This window comes from Eucyclogobius newberryi, unplaced genomic scaffold, assembly GCF_026437365.1.
Source record: "Eucyclogobius newberryi isolate DKJ021-1_F unplaced genomic scaffold, fEucNew1.0.hap1 SCAF_12, whole genome shotgun sequence".
Classification (NCBI taxonomy): Eukaryota; Metazoa; Chordata; class Actinopteri; order Gobiiformes; family Gobiidae; genus Eucyclogobius; species Eucyclogobius newberryi.
The window spans coordinates 7480413-7502258 of NW_027315746.1; the positions used below are offsets into that span (position 1 = coordinate 7480413).

At 41.7% G+C, this 21846-nt stretch overlaps 1 protein-coding gene across 1 annotated transcript in view; it reads left to right on the forward strand.

Moving 5' to 3' along the window:
* Positions 1–290: 290 nt before the first annotated feature.
* vapal (VAMP (vesicle-associated membrane protein)-associated protein A, like) overlaps positions 291–21846 on the forward strand; it is a 29573-nt gene continuing 8017 nt past the window's right edge. The window contains exons 1-3 of the mRNA XM_072440698.1: positions 291–637; positions 15545–15697; positions 19072–19175. Coding sequence (XP_072296799.1) covers positions 580–637; positions 15545–15697; positions 19072–19175 — 315 coding nt within the window. The 5' untranslated portion in view covers positions 291–579. The remainder of the gene's footprint in view (positions 638–15544; positions 15698–19071; positions 19176–21846) is intronic.

The window sequence follows — 21846 nt, forward strand, 5'->3', positions numbered from 1 at the left end:
TTGCGCTTTCAAACATCAATTTAACTCATTATTTCCATTTACGTAACGCGTTTCCCGCCCACCGCGTGTACGTTAATCCCATTTAAAAAATCCATGCGTGACATTAGTAAACGACGAGGGTCACATCGGTGATCACAAATAACTGTCACAAATAACCGTGACCGTCACAAATAACCGTGACCGTCAAAAATAACCGTGACCGTCAAAAATAACCGTGACCGTCTTAACAACCGTCACCGCGAGGGCGCGCAACAGGGCGGCGCGCGCTCCCGGTGCAGCAGCAGCAGCAGCAGCAGCAGCGCCAGCGCCACTTCATCGGGCTCGTCCTCGGAGCTCAGGCAAAAACAGAGGCGTCCAGTCCCAGCGCAGGTCCCGGTGCTCGTGTCCAGGTCCCGTCTCTGCAGCAGTCTCTCTCTTCCCCCCTCCCCCGGTCCCAAGTCTCGGCACCGCGGCGTCCGGACCCCCAGCGCCCCGGCGGCTCCACGTCCTCCCCCCCCCCCCGCCAGACGTGCTCTCTCTCCCGGTCCTCCCGTTCCTCTTCTACGCCAGGTTCAGTCGCATCCAGCGCCGCCGTTCAACATGTCAAAACTGGACCAGATTCTGATCCTGGAGCCTCCCGTCGACCTCCGGTTCAAAGGTGCGTGCGCTCCCCGCCTCTCGACGCTCCAGTCCCGCAGCGGGTTTGAATTATTTCGCATTCCTTCCAGTGAATTCCGTGCTGGTTTTGTTAGCATGCTAGCGCCCGATGTGGCGTAGCAGACGCTAGAGCGACGGGGCTGGGATCCTGTTGCCGTGGCAATTGCGGCGGCCATCTTGTGATTGTACGGGCTGCGGCAAATGTTTAATAGTAAATTATGTCAAAGCAGGGCAATATTCTTTGATTGAAAGGTTTGAATTGAAATGTATTCGTTTAATGATTTCAAACGGTATTATTGGAATGCAAAGAAGGGACTTTAAATGTATTTGCCAGTACTGTTTTCTTTAATTATGGAAATGTATATTCTTCCAAGTTATATGCTGGATTTAACAATAAGGACACAACCATTATGGTGTTTACTATTATTATTCATGGTTTTAGCTGGGGACTTTAACCCCTTTGATATATTTTGTTATAATTTGTTAATTGCTGTGGCAACGGTCCCAATTTAGCATTCTGTATCCCATTGTTTAAAGGAGAATGTAGTACCTGCAATTAAAACACATTTCTCACATTAGATGAAGTACAAATATATAAGTTATGATTCGTTTGCGTGAGTTCTTTATATATATATATATTCACTGTCAGAAAATGCTGGAACTGGATGTTTGTTACTATAGGTTACCGCTGCATGTGTTCCTCTAGTATTTTATGTACGACGTTGCTAGCGCCCGCCGCCATTTTGAGTTAGCGTTAGCAGCGTAGGGGACGTAACAGGCCGCGGCCGCATCACCGAGCTCGAGTGATTTGCGTACCCGGCGAGGGCTGCGCTCAGGCGGGGACTCGGTGGTCTGACAACACGGAGCGGGAAAAAAAAAAAAAAAAAAACGCGAATCGTAAGGACGTGACCATGACAGATTTAAATAAACTGAATGTACACGCTGTTATCGCGGACACATCTCTGCACTTGTGACAATTCAAGGCTAGCTACTTGTTGGTGCTAGCATTGGCGAGCTCCGTGGGGCTAATATTCCTTCACATTTTAACCTGGAGATTTTGATTATTGAACTTTAAGCCCCAAACAACGCGTCAAAACCCGCGGACACGGAGGCATTTCAACTCCCCAAATGACAAATTGCTGAACTGGCAAACTTGGCTATAAATATGCATGCTAACCTGGCCAATATATGCATAATTTAGTGTAATTTTCTTGGTCCATTGAGTAGCAATCATCACAGCTAATAGAAGGTTGTACCGGTGTGGCGTGTCTGCGTGTATATTCTGAAATATTTAACTCTACTGGGATTATGTAACATTGTTTTTTCCCTCTGAGTATCACAGCTATGCCCACTACTCATGGCTTTGAGCTTCATGTTTGTAGGTGTTATTAGGAATACTTCTCCCATTCAAAGCATATATATTTAGTTATAAATTGTTAATTGGCGTCATCGCTTTACCGGTTAGAGTAAGTAATTTCGACAGTTTCCTTTAGTCACTAACAACTTACTGTAAGACTCATTATGATGTCCATAAGCCGTGTTAGGAAGAATACTTGTGAAATGTTGCAGAATAGGTTCATGGTCTATACTGTAAGTCCCAATGTAAAACGCCAAAGGAAATGTGCATAAACTGCTCAAATATCAGAACGTTCTTAATCGTTTCTGTCCTGTCCGCTGTGGTGCTGATATCATCTATATATCTTTTAAAAAATGATTATGATAGGCTTTGTTCCAGCGAGTTATGCATGAAATGTGAAGCGATGATTATCATTGGCGATTAGCGCAGGTCAAACACTATGGGCGGTCGAGAAGTCGTCTGACTCCTGGAGCTTGGAGCGCAAGAGTCTGAAACTTTCCCAGTGTTTAGTTGTAGAGCTACACTGATTTGTAGGTGTTGTAGGTGATTTTGAGCTTTTAGTGCTTTCTTCGATGTCCGTTATAATCTGTGTAAAGCCGTAGAAAAGTAATTTGATAGAACCAACATGGCCCTGACGGCTCTGAGTGATGTTAGGCAGGAACTGATTCTTATACCTGCAGTAAAATGTATTTATTATAGTATATTATTGTCCAGTCGGAGTACTTTGAACTATTTCACATTGAGTGGCGTTATATAACTGTGTAAAAACATGACATAGGGCTAAAAAAACATATTTATCACTGATTTTAGAGGAAAAACATGTACTTTTCTCATTAATACTGCGCATTTTGAAGCCTAAATTAGAGAATCAAGTACCGCCATGTATATATTTTGATTTCAGTAACATAAGTGTCACTTCCCATCACTGTCCATAAGTGTATTGTGCATATTCTGCGTTGTATCTCCTGCGTCTGGAAGGTTCGTGTGCCGCTGCGCTGAGTGATTGACCACAACGGTCAAAACTCTCAGCAATGCGTCACTCAAGAATAGGTCTGTTTAGAAATTGCGTTGCGGTTAGCGTGCTACGTCGTTGACTCGCTTTCCCTCGCTCCAGCTCCCACCGTAGACGTTTGGAGCTGCTGACATTTGGGTGAATCCAATACAGTTATTCAGTTTATTGACTTTTATTGATGATGATAAATGACATCGTGCCAAACGGAATCAGTCGGAAGTTTGTTTACTCGTCCGGGCTTTGCAATATTGCGTAAACGTGCGGTTCTGTGCTGAAAATTCAGTTCTATTTTTTATACTCTCAGACTAAAGCAGTGCCAAAGAAGGGCAAAGTCTGTGACCGAACGAAAAATAAATCTGGGTTTAACAAAGACTAAACCAGGAACAAAACTAGGGACCAAACGACGTAACTAGGCAAGGACGGTACTAATGTCATACTAAAGGACTAAATAAGGGCTGGACCTGGACACATTACACTTTAAAACAACATTAACAATACATTTACCCAGTTTTTACAGGGAATTACTGTTGGCCTGTGCTGAATCATTTAGTCTCTGCTGTATAGTTCATGTCTCGTGTTAGTTTGGTTGGTATAAACATAATGCCGCTGCAAATAATATAATACACTACGTTTTAATATGTGATTGGGCCCCAGATTACTTTTTTCATGAGCATTTATCTCCAAAATAGTCAGATTTATTCCTCCATGCGCTAAACTCCGAACCACATGATTTCGCTGAGGATTTTTATCAACGATTACATACATACCTCGGTCTCGAGTCATCGATTACGGTCGTACTTTATACTTAACCAAATTATGCTGACCAGGTCAAAAAGCTGGATCGAAACACTTCACGAAACCACATCGGACGCGTCTGAAACACGGCGTCGCGTAGTTCAAATCCATTATTTCTGCCTCTTCAGACTGGGATATTTCTGTCCCCTTTTTATCGCTCATCTTTTTAGTTTCAAACGCACACGAAACGCATTTAGTCTGAGGTTAACTCGCGCTTATAAAGTCACCTGCGAGAAGCGACGCCTGTTGCGCTTCCATCCATCTCGACGATGCAATTTAAGTAGTAAAAAGCTGGTGAAAAAGAAGAAAGCATTAAATATGGGTGAAGAAATGGTCAACCGAGGGTCGTGCAACAGTTCCAGTTGAGTTTTAGACTAATTTCCCATAACGTTGGTCGTCTTCATCTTGTTGCTAGAGTCTCGCTTTGCTAACGTTTCTCCATTTTTGTCTTTTGCTGCCTCGTCGGTCTATTTCTGTGTGGAAATATCCCTTTTATGCTCGTGCTACAAATTGCGCAACTGCTGCCAGTGGTGGGACATGTTTTGAAAAATGGACAGCGTGGATAAGTGGCAAAAAGAGCAGAAACGTACAACATAATAATCCAAATAAGGACAATATTTCTGCGCCGTCCATTCAACGATGACATTTACTGGCACGTTGCTGTTGGATGGCTCGAAAATATTGTGTATTGTCATTGGAAAACACTTTAAAGATTCAAATGTTCACAATGGAAGTCATGCACCGACATTCTTTGATTTGAAAAATGATCCTCAACATTCCGACCGAGTGGCAGAATTACAGGCGGCGCAACTGATAAAATGCGTTTCTTTACTTTTATTCAGCCTCTTTTTTTTTGTCTGTGGAGCTTTTGTTTCGCTCAAATTAACGAATTAAAGTCAAAGTAGTTGTTGCTTGTTCACGATGTCCTCGACAAACTGACTTCGTATGATCACGAAGTCTGTTTCGGTGATGAACGTGAGCGTAGCCGCAGTGTTCCTGTTGTTGTTTATCTGGTTTTCTACAACTGTTTACTTGACTTTCTTTGCTTATCTGTCAGGCGCAAACTAAATACTTTGCAGAGTTGTAGACGTTTACGTTTGTTATTAGAGGCTTGCAGCTCTGTCACACTCTCTTACAGGAGAGAATGTCATACCACAAGACATTTCTTATATTTATGACTTTATTATAATGTTTTTTAGGCTTGTTTTGGGCACAGTCTTGTCTAAAATTAAGAATTCTTGTCCTTCAGTTGAACCTCCAAACTTCTCCGGGCTGAGCAGCGGCTGATAACCGAGACATGGTTCGTCATAATCTTATCACGGACGTCCCGGTTTCACCTGATTCGCCGACCGTCCCCTAATTACGGCCGTTCTGATCAGCCGTCTGTCACACGGTCCACATTTCAACTCACAAGATCGTTCATTTCATTTTCATTCATTTTATTTTGTTATACAAGGAAAACCCAATGCGGCTCTGAGAATCTTCTTTGCCGTTTTTTAATTCCATAAATCATTTCTCCCGTCAATCAGCCAGTAGATGGAACCTAAACTCTGTTAGTGCTGTGAGAAACGGCAGCGACGCGGATGTTTTATTTTTTTATAAAAAAAAAAAAAAAAAACATTTCTAAAACATGAGATGCAGATCTGAATGTTCTCATGAGCATGTTTAAAGCCTGATGATGTGATAAAATGTGAATATATGATTATATTTCTGTGATGTATTTTATCTGCATAATAGTGATATTTTATCTGCATAATTAGTCTAAGAGAAGAACGGGTGTGTGACAGCATTTGTTTGTGAAGGGGTCGTAAAGATGGGCCAAAGGATGTTGCCCCAGAGGGGGGGGGGGGAGTTGCACCCCCCTTGCAGGCTTTATCTCTACGGAAAAATACCAAGTGCCTTGATGTGAGGCTGACCAATGAGAAATGTGACCCGCCTATTCCAGAATATCTAATAAAACCAACCAGCATGGGAAAAAACAGTGTGAGACGCGGGGGTGAGACGCAGGAGGGTCAGCCAGGCTCCTTACAACGGCCTGGCTGACACAGTCCCCGCGTTTTCTCCCATGCATGCCACACAAATGTCTGATGTTTCTGTGTCGTTTCATATTCTAAGTTGAATTGTGTTCACAATGTGTTAAGGAATAGCATCGGTGTATGTCTAATTCCATGACAGATGACAATACAAATAATGCATCATATTTGTCCTTTAAGGTATATTCATGTTCAAATTAACTCTTAACTCTTCTTTTGTAAAAATATAACAAAACATAATTTGATTGTGAATTGTTATTTAGTTGCTGTTTTAGTGCTGTAACCTCTGTTAGTCCGTGTTTGGTCCTGATGAGGACAGTCACTTAATAAGTTGATTACATTGATTAGTCTTAACAAATGTGATTAGTTGCCACAGCAATTGTTTTTGAAGAGGCTTTCAATGATCACTTAAATGACAACTTTAGTTTATCCTACTTTCAGTGAAGGATTTAAAGCTCCTGGTGTATCTTCTGATATTTGTACTTAATTCAACCTCTCCTCTCTTTGTCTTTGGCCCTGAATGACATGGAAATGGATGTAAAACAGTTGCAAATGTGCGGGATTATCTGTATTTGAAGGAAGGGAGTAAACTCTCCAAATGCACTGCTCCTTACTTCGGATTTCAACTTGGATTTGTTTCATTTTTGTTATACTTCCTGCTGCTTTACATCTGTCATCATTTGGATTCAGACTTCAGACCGTTTCTCAGCAATGATATTAGAGAAACGTTCTTTTATGTGGCGTTTGTTGTGCGATACGTTCACTTGGCAAGAGCCCGACAACCCCAGACGAACTGATGCCTTTCAAACTCTAGAAAAGACCGTTTTGGTGGCATTAAAAAAACTTTTATAGAAGATTGAATGTAATTCAAAATGATAGTTTCTTTCACCCTGTCGCATTGCAGTACTTCTTATCCTAAAACTGTTCAGGTCCAATTTTGTCCCGTTTCTGAGACTCTTGGCTGTATCGGTCTGCGGAAGTGACAAAAATGGATATCTTGATCTCGGAAACCATAAAATTAACCAGAAAATCACTTCAGACCCTTGTTATTGTCATTTTCAATAGTTTTAATTATACAATCCACTTTGCTCTTCTCCAGCATAACACTTTGCGATATTATACATATTTTCGGACGTTTTCTCAAGACCCGGGTCTGATCTCCTGCAAAGCCGCCGCGGGTCGAAAGTGGCCGACCGCAGCTGGTTCCGGTCACAGAGCCGAGGCTAAATCGGTCGCGCTCTATCGGAGGAGCGTCCCGTTATAGCCGCTCTGCTGGGATCACCTCCTGCCAGATGAAGGGGGCAGCCCGGCTTCTCCTCCGCCGCCGCCGGTATTTTTAGTGCCGGACGGGCCTGGGGGGACACTGAGGGAGGGAGGGATGCCGGAGAAGGAGAGACAAGAGACGAAGGAAGCGAGAGAGAGAGAGAGAGAGAGAGAGAGAGAAAAAGAAGGCGATCAGACGGAGGTAGAGAAAAGGGAAAGGTGGCGTCTTCATCAGAGTTGGCCCAGTGGATGCGGGACGTGGGCGGAGGATGAGAACAACTGCTTCGCTTTGCACTGGTTTACGGTTTAAACACGGACGCGCTCTGAATTCAACGTTTTGCCAATGAAAAGAAGACATTAAATCGGTCACATTTGTCGAAAGAGCGTTAAAACAAGCGCATTTATTTTAAAGAAGATGCTGGCTAGGGTGATCAAGCCAGTGATGGGCTGGTGTTACTCTAAATTGAGCACTCGATCAACCATCTTGGCTTCGTACTCATAAGTCGCACTGGAGTATGAAATGCGGTTGCAAGTGTGACAATAACAAATCACATCACATAAGTCACTCCGGAGTGTAAGTATAAGTCGCACCCCGGACAAAACTATGAAAAACTTATAGTCCGGAAAATACGGTAAAATGTAGTTTCAAACACGAGACGTCGCGTACATCGATGTAAATAAAGCGTATGGAACGATGGAGCACGCCGTAGATGCAGTTTGTCCGTTTTGGTCGCGACATGTCGGGCCATTTCTTTGCACAATTGTGACAATATCACTTTCTGTATCGACGTGGAGAGACGAATCCCGTGGTCGTGGCGAAGATGCGAGTGTGTTTGTGAAGGGTCGAATCATCTAAGGAGAAGCAGAAACGACTACTACAGATCTGAACCCAGTGAGTGTTTGGGACGAGCTGGAGAAGGCTTTGGTCAGTGGTCACGCTCTCACATCATCAATACTAGATCTCTGTGGAACAATGACACTGAAGATCTGTGTGAGGAACAATGACACTCTGAAGATCTGTGTGAGGAACAATGACACACTGAAGATCTGTGTGAGGAACAATGACACTCTGAAGATCTGTGTGAGGAACAATGACACACTGAAGATCTGTGTGAGGAACAATGACACACTGAAGATCTGTGTGAGGAACAATGACACTCTGAAGATCTGTGTGAGGAACAATGACACTGGATGGAAATAAATTGTTAAATATGGCAGAAGTTTATTGGAACTATGCCATGGAGAATGTGTGCTGCGTGTGACCCTTTTCTTCTTCTTTTGGAGCGGCAGTGTAATAGATTTAAATAAGTTTTCAGCTGAACCTGAGATACAATGGATGCCGCTGATGCTGAATCCAGTTGCCATGGCATCTGCAGTTTTGACTTTTAAAAAAACATATTTAGATTTGTCGATGCTTTAATCTCCTAAATCTTTCAATCTCCCTGTGCTTGAGCGGAGGATGTAGGGCGCGTTGCTCTTGAATTTGGCGTTTTCCTTCAGCGATAGATCGTAATGAATCAATTGAATCTTCAGATTGAATCATTTAGACCCAATCTTGTCCTTTTACCAAGTTAATTCAAGTACACTCAACCTGGCAGCACTTAAAGTTAAAGTAAACCAGTTGCTTTTGCGTCATATTTCAAGCCTTGAAATAATTATTTTTACGTCCCTGTCAACATGACAGGTACCGATCATTTGGTACCTGTCATGGCTAATTCTGAATCGGTCACAGGGAAAGGAAAACAGAATAACATAATTAATGAAAAATGAACTTTTATTAACATGTCTCTGTATGATTTACAGGCTGAGAAATAGATTTTCAAAGTTAGGGGCCAGGGGGCCCCCTACCTAAAAAAGTTAGGGGCCCCCCAGCAATTTCAGGGGCCCACAAGTGCGCGCGGCATCGTGGCGTCATAAGAACAAGATAAATGTGTTGTTTTAAACCTGGTTATTAGCATGTAAAACAATTTAAAGTACTTGTATCTGTTATTTGATATGAAGAGCACAAATACTGAATCATATAAACCAGAGATCATGATGTTTAAAACTGTTTAATTTAATATAATAATGTTTATTAGATACATGATAAATACTGTTTACAGCATTTGACACAAGGAGATCTTGTGGAATATATGAAATCACAGCCTACAAAATAAACTACTAACATATATACATTGCCCCGATGCTAACAACTCCAAAGGGGGCGGGGCCCTTGGATACTTCCACATTGACATTGTCCCTAATTTGCAAAATTACAGCTTTTGTTGCAAACAACTTTAAAAAGACTGAATTGCGAACTGAGGAGATTGACACCGCCAATCTCGATATCACTTGTGGCTCAAAATTAGAGCGGGCATTTCCGAGTACAACCGAACGCAGCGGCCAATCAGATGCCCGCTTTCATCGACATTAGATCACGGACACCGCTCGGCCAATGAGAAGCGAGAATACTGCGAAGTGGCATGTCTGTCAAAACGAAACAGCAATAATCGTGGTCTGTAGTACAGCGCGCCCGAGTTCGTGCATAGGAATCGCTTTGGGCATGTTCACTGCGCTGTTTTTGCCTATTAAAAATTTATATTACGGCGAAAAATGTGCGTCGGTCGTTGTGTCCGGAGCCTTGATTTTGGAGTCGGTCAAAACTGATTTTTGCGCCGGTCATTGACCGTGTCCGGCCCGTTATTTCGAGGCTTGATATTTACTTGATGATATCATCCAGATACTGTCAGGACGTGAAATTTGAAAATGTTGAAGTAGCGCAACTTCAAATGACTTTAAACCTGAATTATTATGGTTTTAATTGTATAAAACGGTGGAAAACCTGTTGCGAAACGCTGCTATAATCATCCAAACCAATCTATATCCGAGTCCACTCTGTCCTCGGCTCCAATTCATCACTTTTTATGACCCATTCTTAACATCTTTATGCGTTTATTGTGCTAGTATGTATTTCACCTGCTGTTTGCTCAGTCTCTAGTACAATAGTATTGTATTGCGTAGTCTAGTACAGTAGTATTGTAGTATTGTGTGTCTGTAGTACAGTAGTATTGCGTGTCTGTAGTACAGTAGTATTGCGTAGTCTGTAGTACAGTAGTATTGTAGTATTGCGTAGTCTAGTACAGTAGTATTGCGTGTCCGTGTGCGCGCTGAACTTTAGATCTTTTGGTTTTTCCAGTTTTGTAGGAATGTCAACTGTCACCTGCTTCTAAACGGGCCCATTCACGCTAATCGTCCTCAGTGTTAGCTTTAGCGGGTGGAGCTAGCCCAGTTTGCTAACGGCGCGCTCCTTATCTGTGAGTGCTGGGTGCAGTCGGCGCAGTAAACCCCGGGACGGTGGTGGTTTGTTTCTTTTTGTCCGAAGGGGAAATTCTTCAGTGACACTCGGCAGGTCGAAAGCGAGGGCCGGGTTGAAACGGTTACAGTCGTCATGGTTACAGCCGTTATTGTCAGCGGGGGAAACTTGAAACACTAGGCTCTCTTTGCGTTTAGCTTAAGCTCGTTTTTTCGTATTTTTGACCATTTCTCTTGTTCGTTCTTGTGGCAACAGCCTTGGTTTTCACACAGATGATGCATTATTTGTATCGTCTGTGGCCTTTAAACATTTGCTTATGTTCTAGAACTATTGAATAATACCTGTGGGTAGGAAAAAAAACGTATGTTCCTTTTAGCATGCCATCTACAGGCAGCAGTAGGAATACATTTAAACTTAAAGCTAGCTGTATTAAATAACTTGGCCCATGGAACAAGCTCGCAGATGTAATGCACAGGATTTGACGGAAATGCTCAGAACGATGATCTATGGACTACAATTGCACAATAATACACATTTCTACCTTTTTGACAATTGAAACGGGTTGTTTTCTGAGGCTTGAAGCTAAATACAACTCCAGGTCAAGTTTGTGATGAGGGAACAGCGTTCTGACGGGGTTAAAAGCTCAAAGTTAGCTCCCAGGGATGATCTTTTCCATGTAGTTTGAGGAAGGTTAATTTGGTTTGATTTGCAGACTCTCTACTTTTAAATGCACATAGATTGTTAGATTGTATAGACTCTTGTAAGAGGCCTGTAAATGTAACTTAAACATGTATATACTTTTAAATACTGTAGTTCCCTTCGTGACATTTCTTAACATTGAGGAAACCATGCTATATCTCATTTAGAGCTGGGTTGAAATAATCGATTTTCCAATTTTTAATTGATTCGCATATTAATGACCGATTATCGATTCGTACGTCCAAAGATCTTTTTTTTTTTTTTTTTTTTTTAAATTAAAATTCTTTTCTACATTTCCCTCAGTGAACTTCAATCTACCTTCAAGAAAGATAATTCAGGACTCCTGGATTATCTTTCTTGAAGGTAGATTGACCCTTAACCTTTTTCATCAGTCTTCCATCAGTAACTACCAATACTTGTAAGATTTGCTGTTTTAATATTGATATAATACTAGTTTTAATATGTTGCTTCTCTACACAGTCATGAAGTGAAGGAAACGGTTCAAATAAATTTTTCATTTTTAATAACATTAACCCCCGGATCGAATCGAAATCGGAGCGAATCGGATGGAATCTGAGAAATCGGAAAAAAACGATTTTGAAACGTAAAAATCGGAATCGAATCGATTCTTGAAATTTGAATCGAAACCCAGCTCTAATCTCATTTTTGTACGCTTTACTGTGAGCGGCACAGTGGGCGAGGCATTGGCACTCCTGAAGCACATCAGGACTGTCCCGTGTTCCCTGATGGACCAAAGGGCATCTCCGAGCGCTCTGGGACTTCAGACTCTCTGAGCGATGTCCATGGTTGACAAAATAAAGTCCCACATCTGATCCTTGCAGTTACTAATGTGAAATCACGACAAAATCCTCCCCGATGGAACCCCTTCCCTCCAGCCGCTCCCTGACAGCGGATCCATCATGGGACCAGGGCTTCTCTCCCGGCCTAATTGACCTGATCGGGTTTGGGGTCGTTACTCGCTGGCAAGTCGAGTCGACCTGCCTCTTCAAAGCTGCATGTTTGGAACAAAGTTTACGATATTAATCCAGAAACGTCAGTCACAAGATGGAGGAGCCGTGTTTTTGTACGGAACCACAGGAGGAGACGTGTTCTGTGATTAGCCCACGAATAAATGCGATTATGTCCGCAACGAGGTTAGAAAACATTTGTAGATGACATTTAGGATACATTTTAAACAATTGTACATGTTTTAACTCTAGGATTTAGGGGGTCCGGGTGCGTTTGGGTTAATGTCTTTATGTTTTCCTTGTAAAATAAGCATGTAAATATAACATTCTCATCATATTTCTCAGTATTAGTTGTAGTAATATTGCCCCCGCTCTCTTCTAAACACAGTCCACGTCCAGTGGTGTAAAAGACCCTCTGCTCCATGGTCTCCAGGTTGAACGTTGTTGACTCGGGTGTCGTCTGAAGCTGGGCCCGGGCCAAGAAAGCCTCTATTGGATTATTCCTCCTAATCACGTCTCCTAACTCACTTACAGCTCAACCTCTCGTTCTGCTAATCGTTTTAAAAGGCCTTTTTGGACGTCGGCACCGAAACACGCCGCGGTCCCGCTCCAGTTTCCGCGCTGCGAAAAAGCCTCCGTGCGTGTCGTTAATGCACCGCTCTCGGGACGTTATCGGTTTGGATTAGCGGGACGGCGACACATTGGTTCGTCCAGACTTCCTGTCCACAACGTATCTAATGGAAGGCGGCAGAATGATGACAAAAGTGGGAACGTTTTCACAGCTACCGACGTTCTATCGTTTCAAATGGTCAAAATGACGTCCATACTGGGGAAACTGAAACAATGTTTGCAGAGGAATACAATGTAGGGACGCAAGATTATTCGCAATCGATCAGAAAGTGCCATAAATTCCTCCACAAACGACCAAATCTCCCGTATTATCTTCTTCTGCCCCTGTAATTTAGATCTGGACAAAAATGCATTGCTGGTCGCCTCATAAATCAGGCGTTTTTTGCCCATTTATTTCACTTTGAACACAATCTGATTTCACAAAACACGAATGGAAAAAAATCTGTAAATATCTTCTGAAGAACTGTGCATAATGTGGTTAACGCAGGTGGTTCGAGTTTGTACAAATCTAATAAAGCCGTCAGATGACCACAGATATTCTTGGCACCGTTGGAGACGCTTTAAGATTTTAAAACCCTTGATTTTTCTTTCCTAATTTAGCCGGTTGAAAGTGTCGTTTGTGGAAATACACGCCCAGTTTGTTGACCTCTTTAACACGCACAGCAGTAGCTAAGGACAGAGGACGGGCAGCGTCAATGAAACGAACGGGGCGCCGCGTTGTGCTGGAAAAAGCTCTCAAAACTACAACGTGTCTGTGATGGGACGATGTATCTGACCCAAACTGCACTGACGAGGGCACAGGAGTGCGCCCTTTACACATTTACACTGAAGTAAACTAGTAAACAGTGCATTTATCTGTGGAGACGCTCTGTAAAACACCAATTCAGTCCCAAATCTCAAACTGATTCTTACTCCTGGAAGCAAACTCCAACTACAAACCACAAACTACAACCTGAACCTTTTATAGTCCCAATAAAATAATTAGTCGAGCAGTAAGTCTAATACGTTTGTTGACTAAACGACTTAAGGCCGACGGCTCCAGTGGTTTTGATCCGTTCTCTTTCCGGTGCAAATGTTCTCGTGTTCATCAATCATTCAATTTGCACTAAAAGCGGCGCAAAGTGCTTTACAAAACAATTAAAAAGACACTACGGATTCAAATTGCAATAAAACATAAGCACAATTGAACAGAACCGTTATGAACCCTGGATTCATACGTTTTAAAGTGAAAATATGAAGGTTCTCATCCTGTTTTTATAATTTTGATATAGTTTGGTGTAGAACCTGTGCTAAATATTTCTCATAGTTTTACTTCTGTGAAATTGCAGTTTGTGAAGACATTTTGGATAAATAAGAGTTTAAAATGACAGGAAGTAGAGTCCCTCCGAAACCCTCTGTGATGTCATCAACGTGCGACGTGCCAGTGAAAACAAAGACACACTTTTTCGACAAATCAAACTTAAAAGTGTTATATGGTATTATTGTTTGTCAGATCATAACTACTGTGTCATTTATATGGATTTTGGCTCTTGTTTACAGTCTGGTTGCTAGGTAACAGTTGTAGAATTACCTCAATTTATGTCAGATTTGCTGCTCAACCAGGAAGTAACATTATAAACTTTACAAAAACGGTCAAACTGGGGACAAATAGGCAAAATGTTTAGTAAAATGTGAAATATAATTGTGTTAAATATGTTTAATTTAATCTGTAAATCAAGAAGTTAAGATGAAACTTTTGATTGATTTGCCTGTTGCCTTATTTCAGCTATAATTTTTACTTTAATCTCAAATTTAGTCTCAAGTTGCCCTCCGTATTGTGTTTTGTTGTTGTTTTTAAATCATATTTGAAGCACATGAAGGTGATAAAGCTGCTGCTGGTCTTGTGCTGCTGGTCCTAAAGCTGCTGCTGCTGGTCCTAAAGCTGCTGCTGCTGGTCCTAAAGCTGCTGCTGCTGGTCCTAAAGCTGCTGCTGCTGGTCCTAAAGCTGCTGCTGCTGGTCCTAAAGCTGCTGCTGCTGGTCCTAAAGCTGCTGCTGCTGGTCCTAAAGCTGCTGCTGCTGCTGGTCCTAAAGCTGCTGCTGCTGCTGGTCCTAAAGCTGCTGCTGCTGCTGGTCCTAAAGCTGCTGCTGCTGCTGGTCCTAAAGCTGCTGCTGCTGCTGGTCCTAAAGCTGCTGCTGCTGGTCCTAAAGCTGCTGCTGCTGGTCCTAAAGCTGCTGCTGCTGGTCCTAAAGCTGCTGCTGCTGGTCCTAAAGCTGCTGCTGCTGCTGGTCCTAAAGCTGCTGCTGCTGCTGCTGGTCCTAAAGCTGCTGCTGCTGCTGGTCCTAAAGCTGCTGCTGCTGCTGGTCCTAAAGCTGCTGCTGCTGCTGGTCCTAAAGCTGCTGCTGCTGCTGCTGGTCCTAAAGCTGCTGCTGCTGGTCCTAAAGCTGCTGCTGCTGGTCCTAAAGCTGCTGCTGCTGGTCCTAAAGTTGCTGCTGGTCCTAAAGCTGCTGCTGGTCTTGTGCTGCTGGTCCTAAAGCTACTGCTGGTCTTGTGCTGCTGGTCTTGTGCTGCTGGTCCTAAAGCTGCTGCTGGTCTTGTGCTGCTGGTCTTGTGCTGCTGGTCTTGTGCTGCTGGTCTTGTGCTGCTGGTCCTAAAGCTGCTGCTGGTCTTGTGCTGCTGGTCCTAAAGCTGCTGCTGGTCTTGTGCTGCTGGTCTTGTGCTGCTGGTCCTAAAGCTGCTGCTGGTCTTGTGCTGCTGGTCCTAAAGCTGCTGCTGGTCTTGTGCTGCTGGTCTTGTGCTGCTGGTCCTAAAGCTGCTGCTGGTCTTGTGCTGCTGGTCTTGTGCTGCTGGTCCTAAAGCTGCTGCTGGTCTTGTGCTGCAGGTCCATTCACAGACGTGGTGACCACCACGCTGAAGCTCAGTAACCCGTCGGACAGAAAAGTGTGTTTCAAAGTGAAGACCACAGCTCCGCGCAGATACTGTGTCCGGCCCAACAGCGGCGTGATCGAGGCCGGCGGCAGCATCAACATCTCAGGTAAAAGAACATTTCTACTGTTGGCCACTATAGATGCTTTTAGATCATGTATTTTGTGTTTTAAAGATGTGCAAAAGTTTAATATTGACTTTATAGAATAGTAGTGGGACATGAATTATGAGTAGGGCTGTTCCAGTTCTTTAACGGTTCCTGGTTTGTTACCGGTTCCTGAACTGTTCTTATTTCAGTGCCAGTTTGTTTAGAGTGTAATTCAGCCAAATTGTGCAAAAAATGACTTTCCCAGTATTTAATCACCTCGCTGTAGCTGTGTCAAATACGGCAGAAGTTTACCAGCAGTTATTTAAAAAAAAAAATGTTTGGTATGATTTTATTCCAGATTATTTATTTAAATTTGTAATTTTTTTTTTACCCAAGAAAACATTAAGGACACATTTTGTATTTTATTATGTATTATTGAACCTTTATTTTACCTGACAAAACATTAAAGACACATTTTTTAAATTATTTTATTTGCCTTTTATTTGACCCGACAAAACCTGAATATATTACCTGTTATATTTTGGCCTGGGTTTTCACACAAAGTCCTAAATTGTCCTTGATTAGTCTTGGTTTAACAGGCTGAGAAATAGATTTTCAAAGTTGGGGGGGCCCCCCTGGCCCCTATCTAAAAAAGTTAGGGGCCCCCCAGCAATTTCAGGGGCCCACAAGCGCGCGCGGCATCGCGGCGTCATAAGAACAAGATAAATGTGTTGTTTTAAACCTGGTTATTAGCATGTAAAACAATTTAAAGTACTTGTATCTGTTATTTGATATGAAGAGCACAAATACTGAATCATATAAACCAGAGATCATGATGTTTAAAACTGTTTAATTTAATATAATAATGTTTATTAGATACATGATAAATACTGTTTACAGCATTTGACACAAAGAGATCTTGTGGAATATATAAAATCACAGCCTACAAAATAAACTACTAACATATATACATTGCCCCGATGCTAACAAGTCAAAAGGGCGGGAACTGTTTAAGTGTTGAGTTTGACGTGAACATTTTTGTTTTAAATTAACAAATTGTTGTCAAAAATGTTATTTAAAGATGTCAATAATGTCCGTCACAGCCGTATCTTGTGTAGCAATAATTTCACACACTTTACACTTTATAAACTGTCATTAAATTTGTTGTTATTTCAAACGATACATTCTTGGTAAAATCTTAAAAATTGGCCCAAAAATATCATTTCATTTGCTGTTAATGAATAAATAAATAAAAATAAATCTAAATCTTCCATGAATAAAACGGGTCGATCTCTTTGTTAATAATGTGTCAATATGTGACAATTTTATTAAACCTCCCACACACCGTCTCACTCTTCATTCATTTATTAGCACAGCGTAACGTGACCTCTGACCTTCATCAGACATCGAGAGTCTGTCTGGAAACGACATGCAATATTATCCCAATATTACTGCAATATTTCGGGGACTTTCACTGGAATTTTTGTAGATTTACTTTTTTCCTTTTTAAATGGCCGACATTACATCACCATCACAGTCATGATGTCAAATATTAATATTTAAATGACCTTCAATAACAGTTGTCTCTTCATACTGGCTGCACTCAAACAGAGCTAAATAAATGGGTTTTTTTTTAAGCTTTTGCTGCAACAAAGACATTCATTTGATCAAAAGCTCGTCATTGGGGCTTTTGACTGTGTAATAACTGGACGCAGACGGACATTCGCGCTGCTCGTACGACGTTCTCTGGAGGCAAATCATTTTCACGACGAGTCTGTTTAATTTTGTGACTTTGGTGACAAAAACACCTGGTGGACTTGATCCAAACAAAGACACAGCAGAGACGGAAATGCATTAGAGCAGAACCGCTAAATACTGACTGAACCTGTAACACGCCGGTACAATCTGTCCTCAAACATGCCACGTGTTTATCTGTGTTTATCTGCAGCTGTCACGTGTTCAATAACGCTCCAGCTCGAGTCAGACGTGTTTCATGACGGAAGAAAGGGAATTATTATTTACACTCAAACTAGAGGCAGTTGAGGTGCAGCACATGTGCAGAGAAATCTCACTTTAAACATGGCTCTTTAACTTCTCTGATGGTGTGTTGTGTGCCACCCGCTGCGTTTTCCACTTTTTAAAAACTCAGAACCGGGCCGGGTGTAGAGGGGGGCGGGCCGGGCATAGAGGGGCCCGGGGGGCGGGCCGGGCATAGAGGGGCCCGGGGGGCGGGCCGGGCATAGAGGGGCCCGGGGGGCGGGCCGGGCATAGAGGGGCCCGGGGGGCGCGGGCCGGGCGAAGGAGGGCGCGGGCCGGGCGAAGGAGGGGCCCGGGGGGCGGGCAGCATGACGTGGCTCCTGTCGGCGGCTCGTCCTGCCACATGTGTCCCGAGTATAGATGTCCAGATCACGTTCCACTGCGTCTGCAAAACACATACGACCACGACGGCCTTTTCCACACGGCGCCGTGGCAACGCACGGACTCAGGAACACGCTGAGGAGAAGGCAGAAAGTTGGGAAAAGCGTTCACTCGTTAAGAATGTAACTGTGACTCGTCCATCAGTTTTTCATCTTGTGTGTTTTAGTTGTTTGATCACATTTTCCATCAAAATAATTGAAAACTTTAGTGTTTTTTGGCACCGTATTTACAGAAATGCAGCTGATTCTGGCCAAAACATCAACTTGATCAGCAATATATCTGATTTATTCATGCACAAATTCATTTTTTGTTCATAAATGTATTAAATCAATATTAAAATGGTGGTAATTGTAATCTTGCTTTGATCTTCTGGACTGGACCGACTCTAAAACTAAACTAAATTACAAATGTTTTTTATAACAGAAATGACAAACAAAAGCCTTCAGTTGTCGTATTTCACTCTTCATTTGGTTGATAATGTATTTAAAATGCTCAGTTTAAACTAGAAATGATCTTTAAACTAGTCAACATCAAAAATACTTCATTCCCCGCTCAATTTAACTCAAAAAATGACACCAGAAAAGCTTACATAAGTGGTATTTTTTACGCTCCTCTCCTCAATGTTTACTATTTAACAGCCTTTTAAAATTGTGTTATTGACAAAAAGGAATTACTCACTGAATATCATTCGAGGTGATAAGAAAAACAAACAATACTCTTAATAACAATACGTCTGTAACGTGCTGAAATGCCTCTGTAAATGTCTCGGTCGTCGCACAAAACATGAACGGACCGTGATGTATAACAGAAATATCACTTTATTCCTTTGTTTTGAAGATGACACTGGGTTTTTCTGTCTCTGAGCTCATTACTAACAGTTTAAATACAGAAAACACTTGCACATCTTCCACCTTTTGTTTCCGTCGTGTCCAGCAGGGGGCGACGCTCTTTAAACGTGGCGTGTCTTGTGTCCACAGTCATGCTGCAGCCCTTCGACTACGACCCCAACGAGAAAAACAAACACAAGTTCATGGTCCAGACCATTTTCGCGCCGGCGACCATCACCGACATGGATCTGCTGGTGAGTGCGCGGGGGGGAGGAGTCAGGAGCCACGCGGTTGCCGTAGCGACGTGGTGGCCGGGTCAAATCGGCCGATCCCTTTAATAACCTTCTGTCTGAGTATAAATGTTTGTGTCGATTACGCATCTAAAAAGTTGTGCTGAAACTTTTTTTTAATCAGAACTACCGGATTTTCTGGACTATAAGTTGCACCTTTTTTCATAGTTTTCCATATATAAGAGATAAAATATTCCTTATATATACTTATATACTGATGTTATTTGTTATTTTCACACTTGCAACTGCATTTCATACTCCAGTGCAACTTGTATATGTTTTTTTCTTTATTATGCATTTTATGGCTGGTGCGACTTATACTCTAGAAAATACGGTAGTCAAAAACCACGTAATAATATTCAAGAAATCGCTTTTATTTTGTGTTTTGAATTACAATCAATTATATCTGTCGAGACAAATGAGGTTGTCACAGTATCAAGTTTTAGTTTTACACATATAATATAAGAAGCAAAAAAATTATAATTGTGACAGTTTTAGAAGCAAAATGTGTTTTTAGTTGTATCTGCTGTCCAAAAAATAGACCTAAATGTAATACAGTTTAAATTCTGTCTGTTTTTGTCACGTTTAACTTTATTTTGACTCAGAAAGTTCAGTTTTGTAAAGTCGGTCACAAACTTGAGGAAAAGTAACACGACCGAAGAAGAAAATGACAGATTTTCCTGTTGTTTAGTCACACTCTCTGTGAAAGGTTTTATTTTCTTTCATTCTAAATGTCAAAAACGTTACTATTCCTTAAGTTTGTGAAGTGAAATCAAACTTCCTGAACGACAAAATCAAGTTACCGTGACAAAAATGGAAAGATAAAAACACTTGGACTATAGATTGAATTAAAAACACCTAATTTTGCTTGTAAAATAGTCACGATTGTTATGTTTTAGTCTTTAACGTGACCTGATTAATCACAATGATCAGATTAAAGTGAATAATTGTGACAAACGTGACTTGTCTTGCTGTTCTTGGCCTTGTACACCAGGGGGCAGTAGAAGCCTGTCATTTTAAGGGACCGGCTCTTATAGAAAAGCCTAAACTGGTTCTGAACCTGGACCAAACATGCCCGACTCTAAAACCAGTCTGGAAACGACACATATGAACAACATGAAGCGGAAAAACACATAAAATAAGATATAATAATAAGTCTTAAACTCTTATGTTTGAGTTTTCTTTTATGGTGTGAGATGAGACGAGGGAAGAAGGCCACAAATGTGTTTTTAAAGATACTGAACCAAACAGTTTTCTAATTTTGACTTTATTTAGTGTTTTTATACCTGTTGTACTTATACATTATAGTTTTACACCAATCAAGCAGGTATTTGTGGAAAAAAATTACAGGACGTGTCATCAAGTTTATGCAGAATTTTCACAATAAAAACAACTTTTCTGACTCTCTAAACATGAATCCAACAAAATAAAGTCGCTCTCATTCAATATTGTTTGTCAATTAAATTAAGTTGTGACATTAGATGAGTTTTGGCCCAGTGTTTGAGTGATGTCCTAGTGTGATGTCATAAACTACAAACAGGAAGTGCAATTATAAACCTAAAAATGTTGCTATTCTGTGATAACATTAGTATATATATGTTTTTGAAAAATTCTAAATCTATTTCTCTTAAATACATTTTAGTTCAACAAGCCGTCCGACCTGTAGAGGGCGCTTTAGCTGCAATTAATCATTTAAATTACGATACTTGCCTTTATCAATTACAAAAAGTTTAATTCAAAGCACTTAACACAACCTGAAAAGATGATTTAGGTTTTAGCATTAAAACCACAATATGGACAAATCAGAACGTCAGAAAGTGCAGATTAAATCCTTTCAGTCGAGCTAAGCTAAAGCTAAACCTGTGTGTGTGAGTGTAAGTGTGTGAGTGTAAGTGTGTGAGTGTAAGTGTGTGAGTGTAAGTGTGTGAGTGTAAGTGTGTGAGTGTAAGTGTGTGAGTGTGAGTGTAAGTGTGTGAGTGTGAGTGTAAGTGTGTGAGTGTAATTGTGTGAGTGTGAGTGTAATTGTGTGAGTGTGAGTGTGTGAGTGTAAGTGTGTGAGTGTAAGTGTGTGAGTGTAAGTGTGTGAGTGTAAGTGTGTGAGTGTAAGTGTAAGTGTGTGAGTGTAAGTGTGTGAGTGTAAGTGTGTGAGTGTGAGTGTAAGTGTGTGAGTGTAAGTGTGTGAGTGTAAGTGTGTGAGTGTAAGTGTGTGAGTGTGAGTGTAAGTGTGTGAGTGTAAGTGTGTGAGTGTAAGTGTGTGAGTGTAAGTGTGTGAGTGTAAGTGTGTGAGTGTAAGTGTGTGAGTGTAAGTGTGTGAGTGTAAGTGTGTGAGTGTAAGTGTGTGAGTGTAAGTGTGTGAGTGTAAGTGTGTGAGTGTGAGTGTAAGTGTAAGTGTGTGAGTGTAAGTGTAAGTGTGTGAGTGTGTGAGTGTGAGAGTGTGAGTGTAAGTGTGTGAGTGTGAGTGTGTGAGTGTAAGTGTGTGAGTGTAAGTGTGTGAGTGTAAGTGTGTGAGTGTAAGTGTGTGAGTGTAAGTGTGTGAGTGTAAGTGTGTGAGTGTAAGTGTGTGAGTGTAAGTGTGTGAGTGTAAGTGTGTGAGTGTAAGTGTGTGAGTGTAAGTGTGTGAGTGTAAGTGTGTGAG